This window comes from Thunnus albacares, chromosome 10, assembly GCF_914725855.1.
Source record: "Thunnus albacares chromosome 10, fThuAlb1.1, whole genome shotgun sequence".
Classification (NCBI taxonomy): domain Eukaryota; kingdom Metazoa; phylum Chordata; class Actinopteri; order Scombriformes; family Scombridae; genus Thunnus; species Thunnus albacares.
The window spans coordinates 22378480-22403554 of NC_058115.1; the positions used below are offsets into that span (position 1 = coordinate 22378480).

At 39.0% G+C, this 25075-nt stretch overlaps 1 protein-coding gene across 1 annotated transcript in view; it reads right to left on the minus strand.

The window, feature by feature from the left end:
* Positions 1-25075, minus strand: part of diaph2 (diaphanous-related formin 2) — a 381520-nt gene that overhangs the window by 158760 nt on the left and 197685 nt on the right. Inside the window, exons 21-22 of the mRNA XM_044363276.1 lie at positions 15423-15524; positions 11354-11448 (exon numbers count right to left, since the gene is read on the minus strand). Of these exons, the coding sequence (XP_044219211.1) occupies positions 11354-11448; positions 15423-15524 (197 nt within the window). The remainder of the gene's footprint in view (positions 1-11353; positions 11449-15422; positions 15525-25075) is intronic.

Below are 25075 nucleotides of genomic sequence, written 5' to 3' on the forward strand. Positions count from 1 at the left end.
GAACATCTGCTAAAAAATAACCCTGTCACATTTGAAAGAAGGGGAGGAACTTTACTACACCGCAATGAAAATTTCTCTCTCATTTGTGAATATTCTTCTTTTACAATGTCTAAGACAGTCATGCTAATACAGTGCTGGTATATGATGAGACTGTCAATCAAACAAGAAGGGAGCTAGCATGCAAAACAGTAATAGAAATTAATTTGTTTGTGGAGTCTGCTGTCTGAGAGTGTCTCTGTGAGTGATGTGCCATCTGTCACTGAAACAAAGAATTGGAGAGTGAAAACAGAAAACTAAATTTCACTCGGTTAAGAAAATACAGCACCCAGTGTGCCTGAGGAGAAGCTGCATGGACTCCACCTAATCAAAATTTAACTGTTGTGCTGTATTGTGCATGAACTTGCCTGCGTGTATGCATTTGTAGTTTGAGTGCATGTGTGTATGAATGTGTGCTTTTAATCATTATTCAACCTGAGGACAGAGTACCTGGCCTGGACCCTGTGGCTGGAGATCAGCAGCGTGGTGATGATCAGTGGAAAGTACATGCAGAACCTTGGGTCCTGGCCATCAATTTCTGAAGCACATTTGATATTGCACCAAGCCATGCCTCGTCTCTCTCCTTCCCCCGCCTTTACTTTGTTTATTCAATACTTCTCCTCCTTTTCTTTCTTATTTTTCCAGTCCCACCAAATCAGCATAATGTATTTCACATTCCATTGTTAAATTAGCATTTGATGCAGAAGAGAGTTATGTGCTGTGTGCCAAAATAAGCCACAATTAAGCCCAAGGGGGACTCCGTTTCTCCTGCTTAAGCTCTAATCCAACAGGCCCAATGCACAGCCATACTTATCGCCTTGCCCCACATGTGCACTTTTACACCATGCAAATGATGCCCAACAATGTGCCAGGCTGCTACAATCACCTGTTGTTACAGCAGGGAACAAAGGCTGGCATGGGCACTGCCAGACCCTGCAGCCAATGGGCTACCACGTGTAATGATGGGCCCATGCATATGAATGAGCATCGTGGTGATCTGGGTGATTGACAAGAGAAATAAACAATAATAACAAGCAAGGCTAGGACGAAAGACTCCTGTGAGACCTGGTGGAAAGGTTGTTGCCATGGCGAGGTGAAGGGTGCGAAGCCGAGAGCTGACAAGGCTGGTGTTTACTGTGAGACAGCTATTGTGTATTACTATTCTATGTGACACACTGTAATTTGTAGCAATTCAAAGGACAGGTATATACATACACCTGAAAATAATGGAGGATAATATCCATTTACACATTTCTTGACAAACCACACTGTATAGAGCTTCTTTATCACACAAACTGAACAACCAATTGGGCAGATTGTTGTCAAGATGCATGCGAAAGGTATGATGTGTATATTATGGCCATTAGTAATTTGTAACTGCATTTTTGCCAGGTTCTTTAGCTCTATTCCCTTATATAGGACAAATCGAGGTGGAGGTGAAAATATCCATTAAATCAACACAAGTGTTCACAGAGCAGGAGGTGATGCTGTAAAATAACATGTGGGCAGGGAGGTGAGGCTCTTCTGTTTCCAAGTACACTGACTTGTCAGTTTATTAGGTACATCTAGACAAAAACTAAGACCTGCGATACATCCGACCTTCATAATGTTCAGTTTTTATTTAATCTGTTTTAGAGAGGTGTTAATTTATTTTCTAATATTTAGTCTTACCCTATTTCATATAATTGGGATGGACAAATATTAGAAACATGTCTCGGTATAACTCAATATAGTTCAAGAGCACCACAAACTACGTATACTATATATAGTTTTATTAAAGTGTACCTAATAAACTGATAAGTGTATATCACTGTTTACTTTGTGAGGCAGCTGGATCTGCAAGATCATGACATCATGTGAGAGTCCATCTTGTCAGGCTTCAAGTTATGCAGTGTGTTCGAATCGTTTGGACCAATCAGCATCCTATGATCTTGCGAATCTAGTTGCCTCGCAAGGTGAGACGGTGATAGATGGTGATAGACAGATGGTCCATCCAATCACCTGCCAAGTATTTTTTGAAAGTGTCTGCCTATTTCTAAACAGTTTCCAAAGATGACTTCTCAGATGGTTCTGTGTAACAAACCATCTGGCACATCAAGTTATATCACTGCTTCACTTATATTGAAATAAGAAATGCAATGGTCAGTATGATTAATTATATTTTATATTTTGTGTTGGCCTGACTGTCAGTACATCATAACATGTGCTTCATGTGACACTGCTTCTAGTTCAAGTATATTACTTGAGCAGCTTTGTATCAATTTGACATGGATTTTCATGCTGAATCAGGATGTGTAAAAACCGGTGTATTACATGTAACATTTTGCTGTTCATTCTAAATCATAGAATGAATACAAATGTTTCCCACTGTTTAATTTAAAGCCCTGGTGTGTCAACCAATGAGCGCTAAAAATGACAAACAAACATTTACTCATTAAGATATGCTGAGTTTAAATACAAAAGATGCTGGACACTTCTCTGCGCTTCTTTGATAGTCATACTTGTGCATTTGCACACAACATAGGGCAATACTAATTACAAATGAATAGCGGCGGTGCAGTGTTAGTCATTAGCCTTTCCTTTTGAAAAGGAGATGGGGTAATATAAAATACATTGGCAGACATTAAACATTAAGAAGCCACTCTGATATTCCGCAAAACAAGCCCCCAGGGCCATATCATCCGCTGACGAGAGTTAGCTCACCACACACACCAAAAACTGGGCGTGCTTAAACATTTAGTGATGACTCCCTCATTTCAAGCAGCTAGATCACATGGTATGTTCTGGGTAGGGTTTGGAGAAAAAAGCTGCTCTGCAGTAGTCTAAAATTCTGTTCTTACTGTTCATTTGAAATAAATTCTCAATGTCTGTGTGTATCTTTGTCTATCTATATGAATTCACTGCTCTTCTCTCTGTCTCTCTTCAGCTACATGGAAACGATTTGGTCAGCCTTTGGCCTGTGGGCTGGACTTTTTATGATGATGATGACTGATTGATAATTCTTTTTATCATGTTTTTGTAAAGCTCATTTATACATTTGCATTATGCAGATCACTTGTTATATATTCACAACATACTGTTTAACTTCTTACCCAAGGAACAAACACATTTAGAACACTAGAGAGTGCATCTGACTGGTAAATAGTTTAAATATCCCTGTGCCCATACCTACACTCAGTTACATGATATTATTTCTGTCTCACAATATATTTGGGATTAAAGACAAATGCTTGTTTTAAATAGGTAAGCTAAGTGCATTGGAAAACCTTGTTCCCAAAAAGCTCTACACAAGAAAATCCCGACAAGCCCGAAGGCGTGAACCTGACATGGGTAATTACACCCCTTTGCAGCTGAAGTCTGAATATAAAAAAAATTCACTGCATACATTTTGATATAACTTTAAAACTTCAGTGGCTAAATCACTGAATATGGCCCTTTGTGATTATGCATTAGCTCCAATCCACTGAGGTCAATGGAGTGATGACTTTTGATGTGACATGGATAAATTAGAAATGGACCATAATTGGACATCACAGGGACTTTGCAACCGCTCAACTATATATAGTACATGAGGAACCATGGCCTGCTTTTGCATGATGGAGGTAGAAAAGCTGATTAGACCTTAAAAAGCTTCCATTTGCCTAAGAGTCATTAGAGGAGGTTATGCATGTATATTTAGGGTTTATAAACCGTAATCACAAAGAACAATTTCCTAAGATGTGCCAATTAAACAACACAAGAAACACAACTAAGTCCTGCAGAAATATTGTAGAAGAAAATAGTGGCAAGGCAAAAGAAAATGCTTGGACTACAGAGAGTGTACCACACTTGTTAAGCATCTAAATTCCTGGAAACCAATACCACCAGTTAATCCCTCCTACTGTAAGTAAGAAATCTTCCAAAACGACACCTTTAGATACAGTTCTTGCCAGAGATTGAAGACCGTGTGTAATACAACATTAACAACTTTGTAAGACACTGGATCTTATTTAACAATTTTCCAGGGACACTGCCACAACAGAGAAGGGTTTCCATCAATACTTCATTGTTAAGATGGACCACCTTATTTTTCCAGAGTTTTCAGCCACCTTGAAGAGGAAATTCCAACATAATATTTTGCACAGTCTAACTGATGGAAGTATTTTGGTATAAACTGTTACTTCAGTTTTGCATCTAGATACACTAATTTACTATGACCATGTAGTTAAAATGCAGTAGTGTAGTTAGTGCATAAATAACTGATGATAAATCATTAATGACTATGAATGAACACTACATAAGTAAGCAGAGATAACTCAAAAATAATTTTTGCTCTCCCAATGGAACGTTATGAGGATGAATGACACAAAAATCAATATGTGATGATATAGGAACATGCTTCAAATTATTTATATAACTTTCTACTTGAAGTGTATGTCACTGTTAGTGATCATTTCATTTGTCCATTTTTTTTTTCATTTTTCTTTTAGAGTTTATTTTCCAGTCTGCATTCATTTTTTTATACATACATAAACACTCAAAACAGCACAATAGCTCAACTTAAAGTTGTTTTGTTTTGCAGTCTGAAAAAAAGGTGTAGGCTGAAGCTACAGCTTATAATGCTGACCCTTCAAACACACATTATGTTTAATAATGAAAGGTAATTTCAAACAAAAACAAGACAATCAAAACAAACAAAACAACACAATCAAAACAATACAAATCAATAACTTTTAATTGTGCCCTGTGCTTCTTTCTATGCCAGTCTTTCTTTCTGATCCTCCATTTCATATTTGTTTAATGTTATTTTTAAACGTTTGTTTTAACGTACCAAAGGTTTTACATGTTTTCAGTTCCTCACTGCAGCTGTTCCATAAATTAACTCCTTTGACTGTAATACAATATTTTACATCAGTCCTCTCGAATTGTTTTTTGAACATACTTCTCAAGTCATGTTCTTTTCCACTGTATCCAAAAGTTAATCCAAATTCTTACCACAACAAAATAAAACAATGGTCCCAACACTGAGCCCTGAGTAACCCCACAAGTAACCTTCAGTAGTTAGAGAGTGCTACCCCTCTAATTTCATATCTTTGTAATTTCTTCAATAATAAGTCATGGTCAACTGTATCAAATGCTTTTTTTGAGATCCAGGAATATACTGACTACATATTCTTTATTTTCTATTGCAGTTGATATTTCCTCCTTAAATTCCATGAGTGCAAATGAAGTTGTCCTTTTAAATTCAATTCAATTCAATTCAATTTTATTAATATAGTGCCAAATCACAACAAAAGTCATCTCAGGGCATTTTTCACATAGAGCAGGTCTAGACCATACTCTTTAATTTACAGAGAGAGAGAGACCCAACAATTCCCCCATGAGCAAGCACTTGGCGACAGCGGTAAGGAAAAACTCCCCTTTAACGGGAAGAAACCTCAAGCAGAACCCGGCTCTAGCTAAATCCATTAATCCAAACCCATATTGCTGTTCACACAGTACATTATGTTTTGTGATAAAGTCTTCTAATCTTTTATAGAATATTGTTTTTCCAGTATTTTAAAGAACTGTGAAAATAAGGAAACGGGTCTGTAATTAGAGAGTACATGTCTGTCTCCAGTCCTATATATAGGTATGACTCTTGCTGTTTTCATTTGCTTGGAAATACACCAGTTTGTAGAGACTGATTACAAATATGTGTAAGAGGTTTCACCACACACTCAATCTTCGCAGCTTTTGTGGTAAATTGTACTTTTTACACTATTGTGCTTCTGAGGTAATACTGCGTATGAAATTACAACTGAACATAAAACATTCACAGAGACAAAAAATGAGCATTGCTTGACATTAAAAAAAACTGTTTTGTGGGCTGCATTTAAAAATCAAGAGGAAGTATTGCAATCATAATGTAACAAAAAAAAATACACAGCAACACAATAAATATGAATAAGCAAACATTCTAAAATTATACCCTTAGCCCATTACATCATAGTAACCATGCCAGCCAACTATTATTAACAACCTCCAGCATGTGTACCAGTTGATTGCTCCATAAACTATTCAAGTTTACAAGAGCTTATTAATAATCTGGGCATTGTTTGGCCTCATTGTGTTCCATTGGCAAGACCTGTAAGGGCATGGGACCAAATACCATCATTATGCCAGTTAAGCCTTCTCCCTGGGGCAAAGAGGCTGTGAGGGACTTTTGGAGAAATTAAAACACCAAAGGAGAGCTAACTTAAGTCAATGATGGCAAGGTCACAGGCATAGCCACGTCATGATTTAAACAATGAGAGTGACGTAGACCATGCACTTAGCATGGGTGCTACTGAAAAGCACCAGGGGGGCTGGAGGTTGTATAGTGCCAAACTAAACCCAAACACAATACAACCAGGCCCCTGAAGCCCAGTGTACACGTGCCTGACACTTTCCCACACAAATAAGGTCTACAGGACCCTTCCCTCACTGCTTCTGTTGTCAGCCAACAATAGCAATGAATAGCTTTGTCAGGCTGTCAGCCCTTTAAACGCAGACCTTTGCCAAGCTTTCTGAGGCTCAATCTGTTTTCACTGAGCCAACGTTCATTATTGTCTTTCATTGTCCTCTTCATTTCATTGTTATACAGGGTATGGTAGCAGGGTAGCTATAATGTCTCTTTGAATTTGATGAAGCTGACCTGATATACAAAAATGACCTCTGTCCACCAGCACTATGAATATTGTAGGAAAATGAGATAGGGGGAGAAAGAGAGAGAGAGATTACATGCAAATGTCTGTGTGTTTGCACATGTGCATGAACCTTACACACATTTATTGGTTGGATGATAAATGACACAATTGTGCAGGGACTAGAAGACAGAGGGGATAACTGACACGGTCTATCCATTTGCATGTACTGTACGTATGTTTGTATGCCGGGCGCATGGAGATGAAAATAAGTGTGGAATTGCAAGGATTCATATGGAGCCTGGATGAATGGTGAGAGCCAGGACTGTCTGCAAGCATTCAGGGATGTGTACATCATCTCTGAGGCGTTGATGGGCCCTAATGCAGAATAAGGAGAGCCAATCAACTCCTATCTATCCACTCTGCCAGGGTGACACATTGTGGGGGTACTTCAAGGCCAGCACACTGCCACATTCTGCTGACAAATCATTACATTAGACATGTCGACGGAGAAGGAAGATAATAAGATTGAGTTACAGAGTTTTAGATGCATTATGAACACCTCTTGCTTCCTTGATTCCTTCCATTTTCACTATTCCTTCCATTTATCAGTTCCCCGCTTGCTTGTCAGTCCGCTTTGCAAAATAATGCAAAGGCAGAATTTTGAACTGAGTTTTGTAGTGTTTTATTTACCTGTCTTGTCAGGTGCTACAAGATCAGTTTATTGTGAACAACTCTTCACCAGATCTCCTCATCAGTTTACATGAGTACAAGTAAGCTTTGAAGAACTGCTTTGATATTTAGCTAATAATAACAATATTTGTGGTAATTCAATCAGGAACTACATAGCATATAAACATTAGCCATTAAAGTTTCCATGTCCTGGTAATGAGCCATGTTGGCTTTACCAAGCGGCAACGTCTGGGGCTGTAAAATGAAGCCAATGCGGATGTGCCAAAACCTGCAGTTCCTTGAATGGCCACTTGAGGCTGGCTCCAAAAGCGAGTCAATCCCCATAAACCCCCATGTAAATATGCCCAACTTTATAGCAGAAATAAACATGTTTACAGCCTGGTACAAAAAACAGTTTAGGTCTCTATAGCTAATTTCCCGGGGGGTGAATTTTTTTATAACTCCCCCGTTTAAATTTTATTAAGCCATAAAGTTATGCATAATGACGGACATGGCTGCTTTGAGTGACAGCCGCTAGGTGGCTTGTTTCAGCCATTCAGCTCGCCTCTTTGCCCATTTTTGATCAGCTGGGAGTTAGGCAGCGTCACGCACTGCCAAGATGGCGATGGCCGGAGCGGCTCACTTTGAGCTTCAAAACCGCTCTTCAGAAACCAACAGGTGACGGCACGGTAACTACGTCCATATTTTTATACAGTCTATGGGTTTAACATAGCATATTATATATTTTTTAAAGCTCTAAGTGCATAAGTAACAGGTGGCACCAAGCTATCAAAAGTATGAAAAGTAAGTAACCACTAGTAAAGCACACTAATAGTTAAACGAGGGTTGATCCAGGGTAACATACTGTGTATACCACTTATTCAAATATGTTTCTTTCATTATTTAATGTCTTTCTTTCACCACTACATCTCCATTGTTGATTTACTTTTATTTTCTATATTGACACCCACTCCCTCTAACATTAGCAAGATGGTATATGCATTTCCTTTGATGATTGCTCAGGCCATCCAGACACATCCCCCTACTCTGTTTGTGTGTGCAGTTGTCCATGTGGATAAACGGTGGCGTGTGGCTGAAAGTGGGTGGTGTAGAGTGATTAATCAGCATAATGAGTGTAGATGAGCACAGTGCAGATGGAGCCCACGCTCAGGACTGTGTCACCCAGCAGGAAGTCTTTATGCTCCCCTCCAGTGCCTCTGTATTGCTTTAACTGTATTTCTTGGGCATGTGTCGCTTGCTTCCTTGTTTAATTTGTGAGCTTTTTTCTGTATTATTTTCTTCTACAACCATCTAACTCTTATTTCACCAAGAAGGTTCTCTAAGTATACAATCAGTGACATTTTCATATAAATAAAAATGTTTGTCCAACATTGAGTGAGATTGCTGAGAAAAAAAAGTGAATGTTCTTAAAAACCAAATAAAAAATAACAATTTCCATAACAAAAGTAAAGCAATTTCAGCAGCGTAGTGTCGTATGAGCAACTGGGCATATTGTCATTTTACAGTCCTCCTCTCAAATTTCATAGGGCACACATGAATACATTTTTAGATTATGTCTCTGAGTTCAAAGAGATGTTAAATAGAATTCCAGTGGCTTTAAATGTATGGTGTGATGTGATGGTTAAAATAACATTGCAGTGCATGTCATTGACATGTACTGCATGCACTAACATTCTACAGACATAAAACACCTAATATGATAAATAAACAGTAAGAAAATAAGGTACAGTGTACCTTTTAACTATTGTCAACAGTCAACATGTTGATGCTGTACTTAGTTATGCAAAAATGAAAATGAGAAAGTTACAGCCTACACACTGCCAGTCAAAAGTTTCTTAAAAGCCTACACATTTTTATTTATTTTTGTTTTATTAAATATGGAGTCACTGTAAATACATTAACAATCTAAAACATTAGAAAGAGCATATTTGCAAGTGAATAACTACAACTATAGGCTAATTAAGAAATGTTTCATTTTCACCAATGGGTATTATTGATGTACATAAAATACTAAATCATATTAGAGAAACTGGAGTAATTTTGGATAGTAAACTACAAAATACCACTAACAAAGGGGAGAAAAAACAATCAATATATTAGAAACCAGTAAATAATCATTTGTCTTGAGAACATTGTCCTAATTGTCCGGTCTAAGCTTTAATCGGTCTTTACCATCGTTAGCTAACGAGCAGTGACACACGTGCCAGATGTGGGCTCCTTCTGCACCGATAAGTCAACTCAGTTGGTCCTCCCGCCTCCCCCCGGACTTCGTGACATTAGCTCGGGTTCCCAGATGCTTATGCTGACTCACACACTTGCTCTCCTAAGCCTTGTTGAGCCTGTCTCAATGTTAGCAGCCTCATTGTCCTGCTTCACATTTATTATAGAAAGAAATGGAAGAGGTACGAGGGGACAACGGAAACCCTCTCAAAGAGGTCCTTGCTTGTGGAAATAAAAACATTTTTTATCACTTATCCCTGACCACCTGTCATATCCCTAACACCATTGGTTTACTTGTAATTCTTTTCAGTGAGCAAAAGGAACTTGAAGGCTTCTTCAGAGGCTTGTGTATCATAGTTTTTCTAACGAGTTTGTGAGGTTTGGCCATTATTTGTAAATTAAATTCTTTATGTGGTCCAGTGTCATGGCAAAGATTTTTTATTCTTGCTCCTTACCTAACAGCCTTGGGAAATTAGATGAAAAGTTTCAAATATTCGCTGATACGCCACACTATTGACCAGCTTCACCTGCATAGTTGGTGTCGATAACTAGGTCAAGGTCAGTTTCATGGTAGCTATTTGATGGTTGGAGGAGTGCTTATTTTCCTTGAACCCCAACCAGGCAATTCTAAACCAGTCTTTCCATTAGTCTGGGTTGGAAACATATCTGTCCTGCTGGCAGATATACACTATTTCTACTTTGCTACAGAAAGGCTGAAGGTGGAAAAAGGTCAACACCTGAACTTCCTTTCTCCTTTACAAAGCAGAGGGGGGTCTGCCATCTCATAACATACAATCTGTACTTTCTGCCAGATTGCCAGCCAATTAAAGGTTATCAGAGCTCAAAATAATAGTTCTGCAGGGTGGCTCTCTAGATAGGCCCCATCTAAATATATATTGCTTCACCACCTTTTGCTAGTGTCTGGGATCCAAGCAGTGCGGAGGAAGTAGACCAGCTCCTCAGCAAGTGTTTGTTGATATGTCATGTGGAAAAGGACATGCAGTATATATCAGTACAAAGGTAATGTTTTTATTCATTTATTTTTCCAAGGTAGGAAAGACTTGAGGACTCAAGTTTGAAAGCAGCACTTGAGCAATGTACACTGCTGGTTGCAAAATAAATATATAACATTTTTGCATGCACACAGTTTCTCACTGTCAAGATTATATTGAAATCAAATCTTCTATTTGCTGCTCATTCCTACATCCAAAATAAAACAAAACAGAAGACACAAGGACAGTGCAGGGAAGAATAAGCTGTGGCTTACGCTGCCCAGTGAGGCATCTTTACCTCAGATGCACCCTCCCTGCTTTCAATTAATGCTTTGAGACACCAAAAACAGAAATAAAATGGGAGCAAAAAACAAGTAGCCTTTAGGAAGCTCATCAATCATGGTTTAAGACAAAGGCAAGAGGAAAGGAGGGTGGAGTTGGGGAGACTTTGCCAAGCCTTGTCCTTCATCATCCATTATAAGAGGATGAATGGGGGGTCTCTATGGTCCACAAGAGAATGAGGAGACCGAGTTGTGCCAAAAGCAGAACATACCAAGTTTAAAATGGGGTCGCCAAACTATCCACCAGACACTGAAATTTAAAAATTATCTCTGCACACAAATGTGTGGAAAAAGTCTCTCTTTCACGCTCTCTCTCCATGTCTCTCACACACACACACACATTTTTAGGGGGTAAAAATACGTTTGTGTGTGCGTGCGAGTGTGTGAATGAAAAAAACTAACACACCACACTGAACATCAGTCTTACCTGGATGAGTGATTCGCTCAGTCTTTCCTCGTCTACCTCCAGCACAATGTCCCGGATCTCTTCATAAGGCAGGCGGAACGAGCCCAAGAAAATTGCTGTTGTGATGGAGAGAGAAGAGAGTCATTTCCTTTCCTTTTTTTATTAGACCGCGGGGTTCGAGGAGACATTTCAGCACTCATCGCTCCTCAGACAAAATGACCACAGACCTAACTTGTCACTTGGAAAAACTAATACACTTTCTGCCCCTCAACAGGATAGTTTGTGTCACCCTGGCCAAAACTGGGAAGAGAGACATCAAGATTTACCAGTAACAGTGAAAGGTGTCAAAGTAAAACAATTTCTTTTTATTATTAACACAAAAAGTGAACCCAGTAATACTCAGTAATAGTTGCACTTGTAGTAGAAGTAGTGGTGTAATTTGGGAAGGTACATGATTCTGTTTGGGCAGATACAAAGAAGTGCTATGAATCTGCCTCAGGGGACAAACTAGTGGGTGTTTCACTCTCCAGGTGGGGTGCCAACAGTGGAAACTGGAGCTGATGGTGGAATCAGGTGGAAGTCACAGGTGGAAGTTTGGTAATGAGTTGGAGGAGAGTCACTCAACAGCTGTTATCCTGCTGCAGCAGTGGGACCTGATGTCTGTATTTGATGCCCAACAAACGGAGAGGTAGTGCATCCTTTTTTTTTTTTACACAGGCTATTTACTGCATTTACTTGCTACACAACCACAACATAAAACATATCATCACTATTGTTTTTGATGTGTGGTATAAAATGCAGGTTTAACTAAAGAGAAAGTTATTATATCTAGAGTGATATTTTTGTCTGTAATCCATCTTTATGTTGCCCTTGTTATTGTCTAAATGCTATACATTAGTGTATCCTATAATGTCCACTTCATATGAAACCCAACAGCTGGACACAAGGTTCTCTTGGGGATGGGTTGGGAAAAGTAATCCTGGGCTATATTGCAAATTACAAACTAAAGTGGATGTAGATGAGGACAAAAAGAAAGGTAAAGAGTGGCAGGCTACAACTCCTCAGTGTCAGGTGTGGTCAGCTTGCACCTGTTTTGATTATTTCCAGGCTCCATTCTGGCCAAACTGTGCCAAAATGGACAAAGTGGTGCATTCTGCAATTTTTGGTGTACACTTTTGCATAAATCTGCACCTGCCCATCCATCCACCAACACAACTTCTTAGTGCTGTGGTGCACTGACCTATATTTGTGCGTTTGGCAGAGGCTGATTAACAGTGATAATAGTCACATAGTACATCATTACAATATTTTTCCTCTCTTTCTTGCTGTACTTAACTTTTGACTCTCATGTGTCATCTATACCTGTAGGTTATATGTTGTATTTCTTTCATTGCTACTTTACGACTCAGTGATCATAGCAGGAAAAGCCATTCCACCGCAGCTGCAAGATGTTTCTCAAGTTGGAAATGAGTGGGATGCCTACTCCTTTTGACAAATGACATGTACAGTTCTTTTATTACTCTATTGATTCTGTTGCCATTCTATAGTTTTCATTACATTGTTTTCTTTTTTTCCAGAGAAGATCCAGTAATGCTGTCCTATAGACGCCCCAAAAATCTGTGAAAAATCTAGAATAATTCTGCTTGTGATAAGTTTGAGCTTTTACTCTGTATCTTACTATAACAGCTGATCAAATAAAATATGTAAAATGACCTACCTAGAACTAGAAGACACATACAGACCTATCAAAACTCATTTTGTTCACCTCTATTATTTTGATATAAATTCTTCAACTAGCACATTGCTTATATACATATGATACATTTGTACTGTACACTTTACAGTTCATCTAAACCTACTTCCAAGGTAACATATTTGTCTCTTAGTTGTTTCTTAGAAAAACATAAACCTCTGCTTAACGAACAATGGCTCATACTCAGATACAGATTTGTTTCAGAGAGCATACTTCCAGTCCAATTTCTGCTGAAATATCCTTCTCTGAAGCCACTAATTTACAAAATTGTTGGCCTATTTTTATTTTTAAAAATTTGTACCCTGTACCATAAAAATTTTGAAAATTTCCGATCTGGCTTCTGCTCCTTTCATGGTACAAGCACATATCTCATTGAGATTACAAATGATTTACTGGTTGCTGATGAGTTAAAAGCATTTTTTTTGTTGAGATCTGCATCCAGTACTCTCAGATTTAAAGTGCTGGATGTCACAGAACGTTCATCTACTCCAAGATCCTTTTACTCAGTCTCTTTGCTCTTTTAGGTTTCCTTCATTCATATCTTGATGGTTTGTCCAATAATATAAAGAAAACTGCTCACAATTTTGCTCTGCTGTTTGACTCTAACCTTTGCTTTGATTGCCATGTGACTAGGGTCATGCAATCATCCCCAAAGTAAGGATCGTAGCAAAAATGTATGTATTTTTAATCACAGCAAATCTTGAAAAAAGCAATCCATGTCTATATCTTATCTCATGCCGACAATTCTGTTAATTCAAGGCTAAGCCACAATTCAACCGCCCACCTGCAGCTTACTGAAAAAGCTGCTACTTGGTTTTTAGACAGAAAGACAGACAGATAGGTAGACACAATTTATCAGACAGTGGTATGCATGATCAATATACCAGAATATATAAAGTGACACTGACATCACAATCATTCATGTTGTCTCACTACTCATCCCAGTCACTGAGCCCTCGATACTAACATACATCAAAATCGAAAAGGGAGCTAAGAGGGTTCCATGGTAGGAACCCATCTATGATGCTCTAATATGCATCAAGGCGACTGAAGGGAGCTGTGTAGCTGTGTAGGACCACATGCCTCCCACCCACTGCCATTCTGGAGGTGAGATTTTCTACACCTATTTTAGCTTCCTAGCAAATTCAAAGCCCATCTGCTTGGGTTGTAATCAAAGATGGCATTGACACCATTGTCACAGCCCATACACAAGTGCAATGACATGCGCACACTGGTACACTCGCAAATGCGCACATCTGCTCACATGCACATACACACATACAAACACACATGCAGACACTTCTATGAGTTACCCTTATGTTCGTGACACATGCCCACTTCCTGACATCAGACCCCAATATTTTGCCTGATAAACGCATTCATCTGGCCTCTGTTCATGGAAGATACAAGAATATAAAGCTTCACTGCACCAGCGCACAGGAAGGGAAAATATAATTGTTAGTGCTTCTGTGTTGTACATGCATTCTTCAAGCATCCTCCATTGCAAACCCTTATACTCTTCCTAGAAAGACATAAGGTGAAAAGAACATGGATGAACAAAGAGGGTGAAGTCAGGGTCACAAGGAGGGTGACTGTATTGTATGTCTAAGGTTAGGCATATTGAGGCTGCAGATGAAATCCCAAAGGGTTGGGAACACAGTAAGAAATGCTTCCTAATACTTTACTCTCCAATCAATACAACCATTTTTGGTGTAATGAATTCATAAACAAATTTTATGGATTTGAGTATAAGGGGGTCATTAAGAGACGGTGGAGGGGCTTGAGCTGTAAGTGAAACACTGAGGTGAATGTTTTTTTCTAAATCTATTATGTCTTATCCTGAAGTGATACCCAACCAAAAAAGATTTCCTTCCACCACACATAATAAAGGAACGCTTGGAGGTCGAAGTAAATACACCATTAACTTAACATTAAGTCCACTTAGGCTCCTGGGGATTCAATATACTTGCATGTAGCTTTAGTGCTCAGTTCTGTTAAGAATTTGCTTTACACGTAATTACAGACAGGTAGCTTGGACACAATCTATATGCACTTGAGGTGACCGCTAAACAACTGCCAAGAAAAGATTTCCCCAAAGGGTTCAGTAAAACACTATCAATATTAAGGACTTTCTACTGTTTGTTTCCCACAAACAGCTTTGTTGAGCTGTTCATGGGGTTCATGGGGGGTATGAGAATGCCCGGGATGTCATGGAAAATAACACTTATATTTCTCACATAAAAGGTCATGATTAAAAAGATTATCGTACTTGATGAACCAATGGTGTTAAACAGGGTTATTGGCTATAAAACACTCTTAACATAAATATATACTTACAAAGATTCTGTGCTGTCTTGGCATCCAAGATGCGAAGCTCTTTTGCCTTTTTCTTGAATTGTGGCATTCTGTCATCAGTCTCATCTTTCACATCTTTTTTCACTGTAGGGAAAAACAAACAGTATTTTCAGAATTAGCATGCTGATATTTTGGAAATGATATGAAATGTGACTGTACAGTATGCTAATGTATTTAGTGAAAATGCTACACAGACTTCTTACAGTACTTTATAAATTCAAGAATTGAATGGCATTCAAAATTTCTTTTTTCAACATTTTCCACAACAAAGTGAAATACATCATTTACATACATTAGAATGCAAATACATTTATGCACATTAAAATGTAAGCTGACAGGTCAAGATAGGTAAGACAGCAACAGATGGTATGGTCCAATTAGAAAGCAAAGTTTCCATACCGGAAAACTTCAGCATGTTGGTTCCACATCACTCTTCCCTTAATAAAAGGAATAAACAAACCAGCTACTATTTGAGCTACTATTGCTACACTGTTTGGAAGGCAATTTAACTGATCAATTTATTGATGTGTCCTACATAAATTACAAATTTAAAATAATGTAACAGGAGCAGCCCCCTCTTGTCTTAAACAAGATTGGTGTAATATCAAATAGAATGCTGAAATTATGTCACAGTTGTTCTCACATACTACATTTAGTTTTCTCAAAAGAAAACTAGACCAACATTTAGTTTTCTCAAAAGAAAACTAAATAGCAACATTGCTGCTGATTGATTCTGCGGCCAATCAAACGTGTCTGCACTCCTATTGGCTAGTTTTACTGCCTCTGCCTGTTTTTTTTTTCTCTTGTGTGCGCTTGTTCTTCTTTCTCAGGCATTTTAACTGAGCAGAGCACGTGCCTTTGCCTCAGAGCCCAGAAGCTCTGCACCGCTGTGATGTGACGCTGTTTATATTATACAGCCCCCGCTGCAATCAGACATGGAGCTGAGCGGCTCGCTGTCTGCTTGTTTATTCAAAGTTTATTAATATAAACATGTCATGTGTCCAAACTGCACCAAATTTGACACTGCACTCCTTAGGTCCTCAGCAATACACCTGCCAAGTGAGAAGCCAATTGGATGATCGGTTGTCGAGATACACGAAGGACACACATACATTCAGACAGACAGACAGACATACGAAGATTCCTTCCTTTATAGTTAGATTGTTTTCTTCCTGCCGAGCCTTACATTCATAAGGCCACAGCATATGTGGTATAACATTAAGTTGTTAAAAGGCTGTTGTAATTGTTGACAGCCCCCTTTAACATTACGCTGGAACTACTGTGGAATCACAGCACTGTCCTGCAGATGACTTCCCCCTCTTCATTTGTTTGTGTGTGCCAACATTTCTGTCATAGTGACAGTGGGTAGATGGTTGATAAGCACCGCTCCTTCCCTGAGGCCATGTCTGTCAACTTGCTAGAGCCAAGGAGATAATTGTGGTACCCCCCCCCCCCCCCCCCACACACACACACAGTCCTAGAAAATGACATTAAGTCTCTGCTACATGACTGAACACGATATACAAATTGGTCCAAGAGCAAAGAGACCTTTCATTTCATAATTGAGACATTATTGAGTCAGGAAAAACTATGTGTCAGCATGTATTACTTTTCACTTATACTTCACTTATATCAAGCATGTCTTAAAACAATGGTATCCATGTACAGAACATATGCAAAGGTCAGCATTGTTAAACAACATTTACTGAGGTGAAGTGAATGATTATAGTATGAGAAGAACGAATAGGGACTGTTGAATTCTATGCAAAGGGGAAGCAACAATATGTATATATGTGTGTAGGGGAAAAAGGATGCCTTATACCCTTCCCTCTCCTCCTGATGGCTTATGGGAGAGGCAGCACACTTTGTTGCTAATCATCACAAGTGCTCTGTTGAAGCCCAAGGTAGGATTCTCCTAGGAAATCTAGAACAAACAATCTGTTCCCCTAGCGCTGGCTTGCATATTTGAAGACACAATCAAAGAGGCAACATCTCATGGGCAGCCAGAAGAAGCAATGCTGAAGGCACCTGCCTAATTCCAGTGCTTGCTGTCAACACATGACATAAGGGATGCAACTGTTTACAGTATTAAGTAGTGCTAAAAGGCATGTAAGTATATACTAATGCTACATACAGTATTATGATTACATTTTCTGTCAACAACTAAGGACGTTCCTAAGAAGCTGACAGGACTCTGCACTTAAACGTAAAGGCTACTCAGATTGCAACACACAATGCGCTGTATTTCCTACTCAGTGGAGCTCAGAGATACACGTTAGAAAATGTATTAAACTTTTTTTTTTTTTGTTAAAGGAAGCCTTTGAGCATGGCAGTGAGAGGCTAGACTTCACTGAATGAAATTCATGGCTAGAATTCATGAATGGGTTTAAATGGTTGTTGCTAGCCAATTCATTTTTAGTTAAGGACACTTAAAATGAGTATCGGTCAGTGAAAGGAGTTGAATGTGAGAATAATAACACAAAAAATCCAAATGCTTTACTTGCTTTGTTGAAACACATTAATGGGAATTCTGTCACTGCTGATCGATGTAAAGAATAAAAGTGGAGAAAATGGAAAATATTGGTTTGACCTTACAAAGATTGAATCAAATTCATTTTCAATTTCAATGGCCTTTACTTTTTCAAGATAATTGTGCAGGTTTGTTCGCCAACTCAGTGGGCATGAAACTCGCTCGCTGACTCTTGTCACTGTAATGTCAGTATGTTCATCTGCTTTCAACTGGAAAAAATATCGTTATACCTTATTTTCAGGGTTAGGCTTTTATGATGCCGTTGATTTTTACAAGACACACATTTCAGTTTCAGCAATTTTCCATCAAAATTCCTCTAACACACCAAATATGACAGGAAATAAATATTAATCAACTCATAAATAAACCAAATGACAACAGATTACAGCCACAATATCCTGACTCAAGTACTCTCAGCAAGTAACCAGTAAGGCCAATGTAATCATGCTGGATTTCTTATGTGGCAAGAGCCATGGACAAAGAAACTGGAGAGCCAGCAAAAATAAAAACATGAGGAAACAATGATCTCCCTCCGAGGATGACCCAGAGACGGAGGGCAAATTAAACTGAGAAGGGGAATTTGGCTGCTTGCGGTACTAATTTGTTCTCTTAAACCTTCATTCTCTTCTCTCTACTGCCACTTGAATCTCTCACCTAGGTACCTTATACTCTCAGCAGGGTGCTCTCGGCCCATTTGTCAGTGATTCAGCTGTCTTCGCCCTTATCCCCGGGGCCCCATGCTATCTCGAATTAAACAGAAAAACAGTGCCTTTAATAATCTGAAACAGGCACATTCGTCTCTGATACCATCCTATACAGCTCAGAGCTCTCCCGCTGGGCACTGAGTAGTGGCATCAGTTGTCTGATTTCTGCTACAGTATTTGCTGGCTGACTCAATTATGCCACATGTCACATGTTTCCTCTGAGCACTGCATGTGGACTGATGGGCCCTGGAGGGCTTGCACACATTCTTGCTGCCACACTAGTTGAAGTCCCAGGTGTGTGGACAGGTTGACTATAGGTGGCATATTTCATCCAGATGGTTGGCCAAAACAATAAAGTAGGTTTTATAAATGTCTCTAAAACACAAAAATTGTCAGGTAGTTATTAAAAATCACACTCTCCACTTGGAATCAGACTCTCATTCTGACAAAAGTTTTGTTTATCTTTTTTTATTAAAATACCACTTTGAGAATATATGTCCATCTAATGTTTATTCTGCCGAGAAAGCTTAACCTGTTCAACAGTGTAGGTCCACAACAGCTGATCAAAGTCCTTGCCAATATTTAAACGTGTTTTACAAGTTGCCCAGTGGCTAAAATGTAATACTCTGACAACAATGCCATCCTTCTTGCACAGATTTATATTTGTTAATGCAAATCTCCCAAGCAATCACACACTGAAGAGCCATTTGTGATGAGCACAATATGGGAGGGGTTTTTTGGCAGCTTGCTGGTTTTGTTAGAGCCATCATGCATGATAGTAAAATCGTAAATCATCCAAGCTAATGCCAACAGCACAATCATTTATTAATTGTTGTTGGGTGCAATAAGGTGAGGGTCTGGAGTGGGAATGTGTTTTTATCCAGTGAGCTCAGTCCATGAAAGACTTCTAAGAATCTGTTGAAATATAAACAATGCCTTCTTGGCTGAGCATCCACTGTATAATGCAGGACTGCAGGCCAGATGGACCTTTAAGGGAAATTATAGTTATATACCGTTAGTATTTCACACTGATTAGTTTTAATATATTAACTTACAAGGGTGAAAAAGAGAGCTTCAAAATCATGTTTTAACAAAACACATGAAAGATTCACTGGAGCCAACATAAACACATGAAGACAACTCTCTGGTGAGTGTAACTGTTACACATTCCATTAACTGAGGGGGAGTTCAAGCTTGCTCTGTGCCAAAAGGAGTCACCAAATTGATAGGGGTTTCATTGAAAAAATACATGAATGTTTGAGCAAAAACAGATTTGGCTTATTAAGGATGACTTGGCATCCATGTTAAGCCTTCTCTGTGGGCCTTGGACTGAGGTATACCCTTGGGAAGCTCTGTGATAACAAGAGTTCTCCAACACTTGGACATCCACTCTGTTTGCTGGCCCAGACTCACTATCTTGGTTGCTTTCCATGCGATATCTCCCTCAAGACGTCCATAAAACCCAGGGCATTACAAAGCTAAACACTACCACATGCTCACTTCCGGACACAGACTATCCGGCTGAGCCTCGCCACCAGACACCATAAAATGAGTGGGCCTTGAAAAGAAATAAAAGAAACTGCAGATGACAGGTCTTCAACAAACATATTTAAAGGCAAAGGAACACAGAGTGGAACAATGTGGAGTCTGGTCCTCTACGAAGCAATTTGTTCCCTCAAATGTGCAATCTGCCTGCAAACATGTGCCCTGTCCTCCATCTCAGGGACTCACACCGAGAATTGAGTTGCTGGAGAGCTGCCAGCCCATCTAAAGGAGATGGATTCTGAGGAAGAGTCACTGGCCTCAGCCATGCTTGGCAGCTATACATATATACATATATATATACACACACACACACATATATATAAATATGTATATGTATATGTATATGTATGTATATATATATAAGCAGTATCTCTACCATTTTACCCATAACCAAAATAGTTGTGAGTGAAACCATGAATGAATACATAAAATGTATTAAGGTATGAGGAGGCAAAACATAGTGAACAAAGGCATCACTGAATACTGGCAAGATAAAGACTTGAGAGTAAAAAAGTCCCTGGCACAGTCATAGCCAGAATAATGAGTGAGACCTTCCAAAATAGAGAGCACGCTCAAGATCTGAACATACCAATTGACCAGTGAAATCCAGCTGTGACCAATTTCTCCCATTGACTAAGGCTAAACAGAGGTCTCTTTCTCAACCCCAAAGCCAATTTGCTGTGTGGATACACACCTCTCTATCCATTCCTCCCGCTATCTTGGATCTCAAAAGCATATTCCCACTCACAAAAAAGCCAATCCCTTTCCCTTTGACTCGGAGACTTGAAATCATTTATTTCACTTTCAGCTTTGCAAAACTACATTTATTGTATATACTAAGACAAAAGAAAAGGAACTAAAATTCAGTATCACCGATGAACAACATATGACAAGTGATGTAATATTATCTACAAACATTCTGAAACACTTGATATCTGAATGTTTAGTTTTTGTTGTTATAATAAATAAATTCTTGTCTGTAGAAGGCAAAAGTACATGTATCTCTCATAGCAACACAAGCACAACTTCAAGTTATTTGTGTGAGGTTTTTTTTTTTTTCTTTGCCAGCCTCTAACCTTGACATAGCAAGAATATTGGAGCTGTTTTTTTTTTTTGTTTTTTTTTTTTAAAGAAATACTCCTTAGCCCAAGGTGAACCATTAGAATGAAGCTGCAGTAGGGGGGGAGAGGTGGCGCTCTCAACCATGCAATCATCATCATGCCTAATGATAACAGGGAGTGGGGGAAGTGGCTGATAATGATAATGATGATGGAAACTGTTCATAGTGTGTTAAGTGTGAGTGCATGCACACTCATGCGTGTCAAAACACACCTCCAAAATATATGTATGCACCTGTTCAGCCGGGCATGACTATATGAGTTTTTGAGCTAACTAGTTTTCTGGGGTTATCTGTCCTCCCATCTTAAAGCATCTGGTTCTGGTTATCCAAGATCTCTAAATAAAAAGGTGTGTGTCTGTAAAGAGCAGCAGAAGTCCCACACTCTGACCTGTGGCCAGTAATGTTTTCAGTATGCAGGGAGAGGCTCAGCCCACGGTGGAAGGTACACAGCTGGGCCTGGAGCAGGGCCCAGTGAGAAAAACGCCTCCTCTTCTAATTGATACAACACAGATCTCCTTTAGTGACCCCGTTCCCTGTTTCTATTCCAAGAGGAGAGGGGAAGGACTCCTGCAAATGATTTATATTTCCTATGGAAATGGTAAGTTTCTATCAAAGCGCAGAATCAGAGCACTAATGTCAGAGACGTCTTGGTTATACACGACTTTTTTAACTTCAAGTTCATAGCTGTATATCTGTTCTTAGGTCATATTTCAAGATTAAAAATAAGTATAAATCCTGAGAGATTTACTGTTGGTTAGATTTACTTAACGTCTAATTCAAACAGGAAGACTCCATAGACTTTAGCACAGCCAATAAATTATCTAATACACTAAGGATTTATTTTTATGACGGGAGGAGCAATGTTGCTGCAGTATCTTGCGGGTCACAGATCTAAATTTACACCAAAGTAGAATAAATTTGTTCAAAACAGAGTGCAAAAATGAACCTAAAAGAGAAAACACAACAATGCTGAGTAAATAAAAAATCCCTCAAATCAATAACTCTGAGCATTGTCAATGACCTGGGGCTTGGTACAGCCTTTTAACAAGTATATTTAATCTGCCCACATCTACACATGACTGTTGTTCTCTCTCTCAGAGGCAGAGAGTGTGGGAAGGTTCTGACTTTGCCTCTTAAATTGGTCATGGAGACATGCTCCTGGGGGCAGCGAATGGATTGAGCCTGACAGCCAATCAGTTCAAGGAAACCATTCTCTGGTTGTGCCAAGGCAGCTCGTTGTGATCCAATGCGCTTGAGCGCTGGTGGGAAGGCACTAGCTGATGGTCCAAACGGCTGCCCCTGGCGTCCGTTAAGACCCTGCCATGCCATCCAACCTTAAGCATTCAGTAGACAACGCTGAAGCAGGGATCGTGTCACTATGAGAAGATGAGGAACAGAGATTTGAGGCTAAGGCTGCTCCTTGGACAGCTGGCAGGATTACTGATGTCCCTGCGGTCTCTATTACCTCTCCCAGCACCATGTTACATACAGTAGGACCAAGTCCAAAGAGGGACTCAAGAGTTTACAGAAAAAGGCTGAAACGAGTGGAGATTTGAAGGTGTGTACCTGTACTGCTGATCACTATTAAAGGAGATATTGAGAAATATGTTTGTGGGCTGTCTTACCAGGAGTTACATGAAAATGTCGATATCAGTTTCACCTTTGTACTTTCAAAGGAGAGACTGGTCTAGGATATGTTTAGCCTAGTATAGAGTGGTAGAAGCAGGGGAAAAAAGTGGCCAGACTCTATCAAAAAAGGCCTTTGAAAAACTTTTTGCAGGTGATGCTTGCAGGTGATGCTTGAGTGGTAAGAGGTCGGTCTTTATGATGTTGCATCTATTTTCTTGTTGTTTGTCATGCTGTTCTTCTCATCCAACTTCTAGTAAGAAAGTAAACAAACCCATTTTTCAAAATGCTAGAATTTTCTGTTTTGTTGTCTTGAACACATGGTTAAAATAGGACAAAACATGCTCTGGGTGTCATTTATACCGTCTGCTTGAGTTTTGTCTGTGTAATGATTGTCCTACTTTGGAGTGTATTCGACAGGGTTGCATTTTGTCAGCTGACAGAACATAATCTGCCCTTTCTCTCCCTCTCTCTTTTATAAAACACACTTATTCCTTTAGCCTTCCTCTCTCTTTCATGAGTAACCCAGTTATTCTTTTTTTTTGTTATTGCTTGTTTAATATTTAAAGATGAAAATAGGATGTTAAACACAAAACAAGCAAGGGAAAAAAAAATTGTTTTAACTTGATTTGTATTCTGGCTCAGGGCATTTAGTATCATTATTGTTTGTTCACTTTAATTTTTATTGCATTTGTTTGTGGTTTTGTTTAGGCCTTGACAGTGAATACATATATATATATTTATATTTTTATAATATATATATATATTTATATACATATATTTAGTAATTCTTTGATCAAAACCTAACTACAGCGAAGTGTGACACTATGACTAAACTGTTACCAGCCTAGTAGAGAAAATAAATATTAAGTTGACAAGTTAATATAGGTAGTAGTAATAATAATAATAATAATAATAATAATAAACAAGGTCATTTATTTCACATTTTTTCTAAATATAACCACCACTACATTTTGGAAGAATAAATCATGCAGGTGTGTCTGGGCAAACAGCTAAGAAGAGTGACGCATGAAAGGCTGTCAAACAAGGAAAAGACAACCATGCTTATGTTTTATTTTTAAGAAATGTGCTCAAGTATTATCTCTTCTTCTTGTGAAGGTTAACCGATAGGTTGATCCAATTTGTCTACTGAGGCGTGAAAGGACTTAAGAAATACTTCACATTTCTGTGTTGGAAAATGTCAAGGTTTGCTGAGAGATGAGGACGAGAAGGAGGGGGAAATGACTTTTTTTCTCTTTCTGGCAGCTTGACTCCATGCTTGTTAGCAGCAATAGGTTTATCCTTGGCAATCAACACGGGGACAGATATATACAGTATAATTGTAAGTCCCCAATCACATAAAAGACAGCTGGTGCTATGCCTGCCACAAAAATGCATGTGTCCCCCCCCCCCCACAAAATAAAAAGCTGGGATTGGGCCCACAGTATGATTGAGGCTGTAACAGCTTCCATCATGTCACCTCCTGATGACTATTCTTCACACAGCTGCAGTGAAGCATGTTCTGGTGACATGAAGGTGTCAAAGCAGACATGCCCTGATTAAAGATGCACCATGCAGCACCTGGGGATGGAGTTAAAAGCAAGGCAAGGAGAATATGAACGTAAAGGGAGGTATTCGGTCGTGAACTGCATTTAAATCCCAAAACCACAGTAGCTGTTGAGCTCCTCACCCGCCTCCACGCTTGCAAGTAGTATTTCTCTTTCTCTTTAAGTCTTTGTTGCTCTTTTAAATATGCATAATGGGTGTTTTCAAGCACTCGTATAATACCCAGCAGTCTATTCACTGCAAACGCTGCATTCTGACCATCGTGCCACAATGCCCTCGAGCTACAGTCAACCACTATTAGTACTGTAACATTTTGTGTCACAGCAAGGACTTCAGCTGACAAAAATCCAGACAAAATATGTATCTACTGTATCTACAGTAACAGTAGCCCAACAACTGTTATATTGAAATTTGTAGATTTTCCTACAACAGTCAAAGAATATTATTAAACACAGTGTTAGAGTATCCCATTTATGCAAATGCATGTTAACTTTAAGAGATAGAGTAATGGCAGGTGTTGGATACTGCTGTGCTCTGCGTGGGT